Source organism: Salvia hispanica, chromosome 5, assembly GCF_023119035.1.
Source record: "Salvia hispanica cultivar TCC Black 2014 chromosome 5, UniMelb_Shisp_WGS_1.0, whole genome shotgun sequence".
Classification (NCBI taxonomy): Eukaryota; Viridiplantae; Streptophyta; class Magnoliopsida; order Lamiales; family Lamiaceae; genus Salvia; species Salvia hispanica.
The window spans coordinates 6,130,752-6,140,775 of NC_062969.1; the positions used below are offsets into that span (position 1 = coordinate 6,130,752).

Below are 10,024 nucleotides of genomic sequence, written 5' to 3' on the forward strand. Positions count from 1 at the left end.
ATAGTGTCTCATCAATCTGATCATGTGTTGAGAGTTGAAATATGGATTAAGTAATTAACTATTTATCAGCAAGTCGTTGATTACGGCATAGCGCATATTGTTGATGTTGTTACTTTATGACACCCTTAAAGTTAACAACTTGGATATAATTTTTAACTACCCTAAATCAAGAGTTCCTACTATAATACAAAAAAGTTAGTGAGAAAATAATTAAACAGCAGCCATTAAAAATTCAAATTTTTTCTAATGGAGGAACCCATTGATTGACCTTGGTTTCCCTACTAGAATATTTTAGAGGAAAATGGGCAGGAACCACAGTTTGTTAGAAATTACAAGCAAGAAACAATCAAGATTTCAAAAAGGTTGTAATAAATTAATAACCAAATTGACTCAGATATTTAAGGGGAAGAAAACATGTGTCTGTTTGTCTTTCTCTGTAGGTTAGAATCTCTCTCTCCATTGACACTGCATTTTGCATACATCACAAATGAAGACCTATCTCATGACTTTTTTTTAGGAGAGCCGGTGAAGGAATTGTTTCTTGATTAATTGATATTTATGGGTCATAATTATCTTGATCAATAACTATATTTATATCTTTAACTCTTCTATTTTAGAGTTAAATGACCAAAAATAACTTAAAATGTGTATTCTTATCATGTTTTGCATTATATATAGTAGTATATCTTAACCTAAAGGTGGTGCTTTTGGGTTTGAATGCCATCAAATATGTCCTTCTAATCTTATTCTTTATATTTGTTCGCGTTAGCAAGTGATAAATCAAGAAATATAACTTGACAGGAAATAATGAAGACGATCCTTATTAGTTATACTTCCTCCATCCACGAGTCGATCAATAACTTTAACAGTGGAAAATACATTTTTAATAAAAATTGTACTAGTACATGTTTTAGTGAAAAAAAGTTCACTTTATTCGAAAGATACTTACTATAGAAAAATAAGTTTAGTGGACTTATAAAAAATAGAAAAATGCGACTATTAGTTGTGGCGGGAGTAATTCATTAGGGGTTGCTTCAGCTTAATTACCACAACGAGAGGAGAACATTGGAGATGGAAACCTCACTAACTTCAAGTAATCATCGGAGAACACGAAAATTCTTATGTAGTAATGATTAGACTTTGGCAACCAATATGTTTAAATAAGTAGTACTGATCATAGTTTTACGATTTTCAACTAGCTTTAGAAAAATGGACGATAACGAGATTAATATCAAGTTCATCCAAATGAAATAATATAGGGACGTCCAAAAAAGTCCTAAAGTGATGGGACAATAACGAGATTAACTTCAAGTTACAATAAAAAAAATTTACTATGACTTATTAGCTTTAGAAATTTGATACTTTAATAATTTATATATTAATTATGTGTCAAGTCATCACTTCATATATCATAACTGATTAGTTACTAGTTTGTAAATTAACATCGAAATGATACTTATTTAGTTATTTTTGTATCCAGTCCAATACTAAATTACTACATGTTTCAATTTGAGAACATACGATCCGATGATCCAAACTTTGCCCAAAATTAAAAAAGTGAACCAAAAATGGGTGATCCCAAAACTAAATAAATTAAAAAAGTGAACCAAAACTGGGTGATCCCAAAACTAAATAAATTAGTCTGACATACCTAAAATACATATGCATATTTTATATTTTGACTTTTGATCCATATTAAACAATATATGGATAATAGTATATAGAAATCTGAACCAAAACCACTGTTAGGGAATTATGTAATGTACGAAGGAGACTTTATTTATTGTTATATTTTAAATGCTTCATTTTATTTTATTAAAGGCGCATACTATTGACATGTTGTAGAGAACTATCGGTCCTTCCATATTAAAATACTGACCAACCATATAAATTTCCAAATTCTGTCGACTAGTTAGTGTCCATGAATTTTTGTAGATGCAGCTACCAAAAGTTTCTGATAAAAATATAATTTTACCTACTGATACAACTTTAATTATACTTATATACAAATTAATTTGTACTTAGTTATATGTTTTTTCATAGCTATTTTTATTACTCCGTTCGTATTCTAATTAAATTATATACCTTCCTAGCTTTCATGAATCATTAGATTCATGTAATATGGTTAATTGCTTCATTAGTTTTCTACTCCCCATTTATGGTGCTGTATTATTGGTATATTTTAACAGGATTTTCTGTATAAAGTTTAATTTTATTTATATTTATGCATTTATATGCTAATGGTCATGCATGTAAATTATTACCATATCAATATGGCCAGATCACTTCAGATTATCATTGCTACTTTAAGTTGTACTTTGAAGACTAAATGATATTGTAATCATTTTTATAATAAAGTGGCTCAACCGATTTGTTGTGTGCCACTTAATTGGTAGCCACAATAGGCTTTGGGTTTAATTAATTAGCTTTTTAAAAAAATATATCTGTTATCCAATATGATAAATGAGATACATAATTGTAGTTTTAGTTACAATTACATTTTTTTCTAAAATTATGAGAATATTATTAGAGAAAAAATTCACCATGGAATTAATTGCACTAGTAGTTTTTATTTTCTCTAATTATCTTGTTTCTTTCACACTTCAAGAATCTTGACTTAGAGTCTTGACATAATTTCTTGCTTGATGATTGGCATGAACTCAACTAAATCAAGGTTTTTAGTCTAGGATTTTTCATGCAATAATATATAAAAAACCCTAAAAGTCCTAAAAGATAACACCCTCTCATAATACTAGCGTTGACAAATAAACAAGCCACAATTATGTAACATGCATCTTTTAGAAAACGTCACAAATATAATTCGTTGGAGAAGACCCTAATTGATTAATTAATCTCTAAGTTAGTCACACTTTCACTATCATAAGCACACTTTTTGTATTTTAAATACTACTATCTCAATTAGTGTCCCAGTCCCGCAAACTGCAAGTTATCTTTAATTAATTAAGACATATTTATCGTCAAACCCATTGTCTCACCAAATCCATCTCTTTTTGGTATTCAAGAAAGACTTGGCCTTATCATTTTACTGCACCAATTATTGGCATTTGTACCTCAATGTACTATCCTTATAGAAATAGTTTCTCTCCTACAATTTTAATTTTAATTATTTTTCAATTTTCAGATAAAGAGTTAAATATTTTTGTAAAGCTTACATATTTGATACATTTAGAAGAAAAAATGATCAATATATCAACCGTCTGACAATCTTACACATTTTTTTAGTCCGAATATAAAACGAGACAAACTAAGAAAATAAATCATTCCTCATTCAATTTTAATCGAAAAACAGAGTCTTGACATATGACATCCAGAAATGTAATGGAATATAAATAGCTTTCACATAACATTCCTAATCCTATTTGAAAAAGAGTATAGTATCTCCATCTCCTAAGCCACCAGAAGGCTTCCTACAAAATTTATTAACCAACAAATCACTCTCTGGCAACGTGCCAACTTCTACGTACCAAAACTTTCGAGAAGATGAGCACCAAAGACGATAATCGGGCGTTGAATTTACACTAATGTGGAAATTTACACGATAAGGTGAGGATTAAACGGGAAAGTAAAACTCCATATTGCTTAAATATATTTACACATCTCTGGTAGAAGAAGAGGAGAAGCATCATCCACACCCAACCATCTTCCAAACAGAGTATTAGCCAGCTGCCTGAAACCAAAAAAAGCAAAAATTTATTATAGCATCTCTAACATTTTCGGAGTCAATCATAAAATCGAAGCACTTACAACGTCTGAAGGCGTGTTTAAAAGCTCCATCAAACAAAAGACTAATATTATTGCATTTCATGGACGAAGAGGGTAATATAATATGGATTATTTTTAGGAGGTATACGCTTCTCTTTACACCTTTGTACTCCCACAAAAAGTCTAAAAATTCTCTTCAGTGAAAGCATCATTTCAGATTCATTGCTGCAGCCATATTTCTTAACTTCTGAGCTATTTCTGAGAACGATGGCCTCTCCGCTGGTTCTGAACCCCAGCAAGTTTCCATCAACAACTTCCATTCCGGGTCACACCATGTAGGTGTTTGTGGGCGCAACGTGTTGTTCACAATCCCACCTACAAACCACAAAGAGAACTCATTCACAAAACTAATTGCTGTTGTTAAACGTTTAATATAGACGCACCAACTTGATACATACCACACAACTAGAATGCCAGATCGTATAGACTACAGAGGCATGTAGTACTTTTTAATTCGTAAGAACAAATAAACAAAAATGTTCTATCTATGCATTCATGGCAATTAGAAAAACGCATTTCAAGAAAGGGGTTGCTAAATTATTAATTGCATACCAATTATAGAAGCACAGTGCATATCCGTATATGGCTCATCACCCGTAAGCAGTTCCCACATGACAATCCCAAATGAGTAAACATCAATCTGTCATGGGAAAACAGATAAATTAGCAGTCAGTGACACTGGATATAGTTTCCCCTTCCAATATAAGTTGGTGTCTTCTTCTTTTCCGTTGGAGTATTCTTTCTTGTTCCTTTTTTTTTGATTGGGGGGACTGAGATTGGACCATCATTACCTTTTCTGTCACCATATGACTCTTTCCACTCAGGAGTTCAGGTGCCATCCATGGTAATGTGCCACGAACACCTCCCGACACTAAAGTATGCTGTTTTACCTTCGATAAGCCCAGGTCGCCAATCTAAATTCAAATTCAAAAAGAACAAAATCAGCTCTCAAAAAAATTATCCACATAAAGAACCACTAAGCTACCCAAAAGGAAAGCAACAAAATAGTTTGGATTTTGTCCAAACAAAGTCACATTAGCATAAACTCATGAACAATACTTGTCATCATGCATAGTCCAAAAGGTCTTCCCAGAGTTTTTATTCAACTTCTGAACCACAATGAGCCACGAAACGCAGTAGATGGTGATGGACAAAAAAGAATTTCAGGAATTTTTGGTAAGTCAATGAACCTACCTTGCACACTGGACGATGTGGGTCTCTCATGTTCACCAACAGATTTTCACATTTAAGGTCAAAATGAACAATATTTTTTCCGTGCAAGTACTCCATGCCAAATGCAGCATCCATTGCAATTATGAGTCTCTTACGTCTATCAATTGTTCTGCTCAAAAGTTAATCAAAACAGAGTCACATACGTAAACACTTGATGAGAATGTGCAGGCCAATCAGTAAAGTACCATACCTGTCCTTTTTTTGAAGAAATTGTTTCAAAGATCCATTAACCATGAATTCAGTTACAGTTGCTAAAGATCCATCAGGGCCATCACGAACCACCCCATAGAAAGAGACAACATTTGGATGGTGCAATGAACTAAGTATCAGAGCTTCCTTCCAGAAATCAGCAATCTACGCATCAAGTAGGTGAAATCAGAGTTCAATGTGAAATGTAATGAATGAACCCAAGAGGTGTTGGCTGGGTGGGGGAGAGTGAGATCCAATTAAGCACACACCACACGTTCAAAATACATAACCACAAAAATTATACATCAGAAAAACACGAGATCCATTTTTCACAACAGGAACTGACAAAATTGAGTATAACTCCAGCTGACTTGCTAACTAATGCAAGCAAGTGTTTGCTAACATCACATGGAACTTCAAATAACTGAATTAATGAATGAATAAAGAGCCAATCATAACTGTCCAACAGAAAGTAAAATGCTCAGTACAGAGGACTAAAAAACTGTCATCCAAGAAAAGTTCTCGAAGATGTGTTGCCTTTTCTAGTCAACTAATGATCTAGTATATCTCACAGTCACAGGCATTGACAACTTGCTTAAACCCTATGAGTCTCACTCTCATGGCATATAACATGCATCACAATTGGCTTGGATTCATTGACATTAACTTCACAACAAAACACAAAATTTGTGTTATTATTTCCAAACCACTCATCCTCAACCAAAAAACAGAGGCAATTAGTGGCAACCAAAATCTCTTTTGCATGCAAAGGAGAAATAGGAATAGATTCTGTTACCAGCACAAGATTACTAAATGAATATGCATGACTTATAAAGGAAAAGACCATTTTGACAATGTAATTAAGTCAAAAGCCATACCAGACGTTCCCTTTCAGATGGTCTTCCAGTAAAGCAGCTGGCTTTTATTCTTTTTATTGCTACATCTGATCCTTTCCATTTCCCATGGTATACAGCACCATAAGTTCCAGAACCTAATTCCCGAATTTCCTCCAGATCTTCATTTCTTATTGTCTATAAAGTTAGCGAAGGTGGCACATCAGAGGGCAGTTATCGATTAAATATGCAGATGTCTTTGATGAAGAAAGCAATTTCCAAATAGCATATAAATACGCAATTGGCAGGAAAAAAACAAACAATAGCAGATGTAATGAGCATAAAATCAAGTACAGAGATGAGAACCTGCAATCCTCGATCAAGTGCTTCTGCCTCAGCTTTTGTCAACTCTATCTTGGAGCGGTCTAAATTGTCATTTTCAGAATCTACCTCCAACTCCATGTTGCCATCCTATAAAACAACAATGTTATTTAAGGACAACCATGAATGCACTAGCATTTGTATACTTGATCCATACCACTCCATCTTTGTGGTTTTGAGCATCATCCTTTGTATCAGCATCATGCGCACTGCCCAAATCAGAGTCTTCTTGAACTTTAGCTTTCACCTCCTTCAAACTCAGTAAAGCTGCCTCCTTCACAGATTCAATCAACTCGGGCAAGAATTCTAATCTATCATCTTGCTGCTCAGGAGCACCAGCTTTAGTTTCGTCGCCATTTAAAGCATCACCATTTTCAATAGCAAATTTTGGAACATCAGAACTTATGACAGCGGATGATGCTAAAGCATCTGACTTCCTCTCAATGGATGCTCGAACACATGAATCTTTGGCCACTGCTCCATTAGTTTTCTCTTTGCTCCCATCATATGCATCATTCTCATTAATGATAGCTGGTTTATTAGTTTCACAGCCACTCCAGAGATCTATCCCAGAAGCAGCAACATTCATAGTCACTGATGCATCATCAACTAGTAAGACCGGATCAGACTTTGGAAATGGATCTTTAGAAGTAGCTAGTGTAGTCAACGCAGGTGCTGATTGGACAGGTTCCATATGAGATGAATGGTGATTCTCCAAAGTGTAGGCGTGAGGAGGAAATTTCACAGGCCGGACATGAGGAAAGTCTGACATGAGAGAACCATCATAAGCCACAACTTTCTGCGATGACTCCGCCCAGGGACTCTGATTCTCTAAACCAGTTCTCACCCTGGGACTTGCCTCCATAGCACCACGAATGAAGCCCATGGGAACAGAGCCATTAACTAGCTGAGAAGAAGGTGTTTCATAAGCGGGACTGCCCTGCAATGGGCTATGAACATTTCTCCACAGAGGTTGTGAAGGAATATGGCCATGAGGAACCTGGTATACATTATCAGCTCCATATGCATAGGGAGCATTCCCGAAGCGAACACCACGCTCCTCCGAAGACTGTAAATGAAGCTGTGATCCAGTTGCTGCCGATGGATCCTGAAATCCTTGACTGCCATAGTCAACTCCAGGACGAGCATAGCGTTGATCATCATGATGGATGTAGTGTGATTGCACATGGTGTCCATCACATACATTACCATGCCCGAGTGGAACATTCATCCCATTGTCCACAATATAACTTTCAGCTAACCTTCCAGACACAGATAAAGATTGCTGTGGTCTCAGTTCCTCAGTCCAAGGATTTGACAGATGCGGCGAAACCCATCCTCTTTCATGACCATGGGTTTCAGAATACATTGATCGGGGATCGTTAGGATCCCTGCTGTAGTATGGAGGGTTCAGGTTTCCATCCGAATTCAACATGTATACGTCTCGGTGTCGAGGGCACTCGGAACAAGAATTAGGGACCTGAAGATATCCATTTCCAACGTTTGGTGGCTCTAGATGCGACTGCTCACCAGGCTTCCAAGAAGAATCGTGAAAAACTTGATTTCTTTGAAATGGCACCCGGCAATGGTCACAAACACTGTTTCCGTCATAGACATTGGACCCTTGGAGCATGTTGCCCACAGAGCCAGGTGGAATCAGCACCACATTGTCTGCATATTGTGGCTGTTGCTCGTAAATAGAATGATTACTGATTGGAGGTCGGTTATAATCCTCAGGTACTCTATCAAATTCCCCATATGGTGTTCGATAACGAGTTGATGAAGGTGAAGTCGGAATTTCAGCAACTGGTCTCTGATCTATAGGTTGTCGAGGAGAGTAGTACGCAGGACTCCATGGAGCCTCCATTTCATTATACCGTTGATTAACTGCTTGCTGGGGCTGCCCTGAGCCTAGGTGAGGAATTGTCAGATGCCGCAGATTCATCTGAGCCATCGGCAATTCCATGTTTCTCTGGCCGTGGACGCTGCCCTCTAGATTCATCTGGGTAAAGTATTGCTCAGCAGCTTGGACGTCATCTAATGATCCAACTAGCAACGACTCACCAAGTGGCTTCCTGTCAGGAGACTCATTAAGGCTATTTAAGGCGTCCACATACCTCCTCTCATTGTCCCTTTCATCTCCATCTCCAAAATGCAAAGAACCATCTTGATCAGGATTAGCAAACAAAAATATCCTCAGCCTAGTAAACCCATCGGCAGATCCCAACTTATCATACTCCTCCATCATATTAGTGACATCATCGTCGTTTACAACAGATACAAGAGCATCAAGATCCTCATCCGGCTGCTGGTATTTCAGAACAGTTACACCCTCGTAGAGCTCTCTCATCTTCCCCATGAGGTCTTCATAAGTTATATCACGCGGAACACTCACAATCCGAGTCTCACCTCCAACATATCTAAGCTTCCCATCTTGGGGGCGAGGCAGTATACTACCACTGAAACTACATAAGAATTTAACACGCTGACTCTCCTCAGCGCTTGGGACGCTTGCCGGGGCCATTTTAAGGCTATCCATCAAGGAGAAGGCTGGCACTTGTTGATAGTCTCAAATTCTACTTCGCTCAGATTCTCCACCTCTTCAATTATACACATTGAATTCACCCATGTGTGTGTCAAAACACTCCTCCGTTCCCAATCCCAATCTTAAAGCATCCGTTTAAGGTCCACAATTCATGCATTAAACAGCCAGATGGTTTGTAACAAGAATTTATCAAAAAAGGACAAATTTTAACATTGAATGAGTTGCGAAGAGATTTAAACCATTTGAAAATTCAATAGCCAAAAGCAACACCAAAATCCGCACTTTCACACCGATTCATCCCAAAATAACAAACATTTCAGCCAAATAATTGAGCTTTCCAATTAAACCTAACAAATCCAGATTCGGATACGCATGAAATCGAAAATACACAAACATCAGATTACCTGATAACAGGGGATTCCAACAACACCGGAGCCCTGAATTTTTTTTTCTCAAAACCCAAAATTCATGAAAACCCCAGAAAATCCCCCAAACCTTGTGGATCTCTCGCAACCCTCCTTCGATCAAAAACTAATAATGTAAAATAATAAAATAGTGCGCTCTCTCTCATAAAAAAAACGGACAAGGAAAAAAAATAACTGACTGAGAGGTAGTTGTCCGGCGATATATATAATTATAATCCCTAATTCATGCAAATATGTGTATGGGAAAAAGGGATCAAATTATGGTGATGAAATGACGAGAGAGAGGACCTGTGGAGAGAGAGAGAGAGAGAGGGAGGAATGCTTTGGAGTTTGGGGATGGTGAAGTTGCCAGGTTTGTGGACACGTGGCGGTTTCTAGTTATTGGGAAATAGGCATCAATTTATCTGCTCTAACAGCATATTCTTAAATGAAGCCTACCTATAATTACTTCCTAATTCTGTTCCTATTTTCTAGGAAACTTAATCAAAAATCTGATTATTTAGTTTAGGGTCTTCGTCTAAAACACCATCAATTTTATTTTAAACTATGATTACACCCGTGCTATACACCGCGCATATTATTTATATCAGATTATAAAATATTTTTTGAATATTAAACAATAAGGGAGTGATCAA

The 10,024-nt window shown here is 36.5% G+C and overlaps 1 protein-coding gene across 3 annotated transcripts; it reads right to left on the reverse strand.

Moving 5' to 3' along the window:
- Positions 1-3,266: 3,266 nt before the first annotated feature.
- Positions 3,267-9,706, reverse strand: LOC125187316. Of its 3 annotated transcripts, XR_007170594.1 has the most exons (10): positions 9,369-9,706; positions 6,577-9,085; positions 6,405-6,509; positions 6,084-6,236; positions 5,207-5,370; positions 4,978-5,125; positions 4,575-4,697; positions 4,336-4,423; positions 3,766-4,098; positions 3,267-3,688 (listed from the first exon to the last, which is right to left on the reverse strand). XR_007170594.1 is itself a non-coding variant. In XM_048083878.1 (9 exons), exons 1-8 carry the CDS (start codon positions 8,956-8,958, stop codon positions 3,932-3,934), a joined length of 3,330 nt encoding a protein of 1,109 aa, XP_047939835.1. In that variant the 5' UTR covers positions 8,959-9,706; the 3' UTR covers positions 3,267-3,688; positions 3,886-3,931. The 3 variants fall into 3 exon arrangements, 1 of the variants encoding a protein (XP_047939835.1); XR_007170593.1 differs by having other exon boundaries at positions 6,577-9,706; XM_048083878.1 differs by having other exon boundaries at positions 3,886-4,098; positions 6,577-9,706.
- Positions 9,707-10,024: the final 318 nt, after the last annotated feature.

Excerpts from the sequence above, each read along its gene's own strand:
- LOC125187316 (XM_048083878.1), bottom strand. The coding sequence starts at position 8,958 with ATGGATAGCCTTAAAATGGCCCCGGCAAGCGTCCCAAGCGCTGAGGAG. Across the intron at positions 6,510-6,576 it reads AAAACCACAAAGATGGAGTG|GATGGCAACATGGAGTTGGA; the intron begins GTATGGATCAAG and ends GTTGTTTTATAG. Across the intron at positions 4,698-4,977 it reads CACATCGTCCAGTGTGCAAG|ATTGGCGACCTGGGCTTATC; the intron begins GTAGGTTCATTG and ends ATTTGAATTTAG.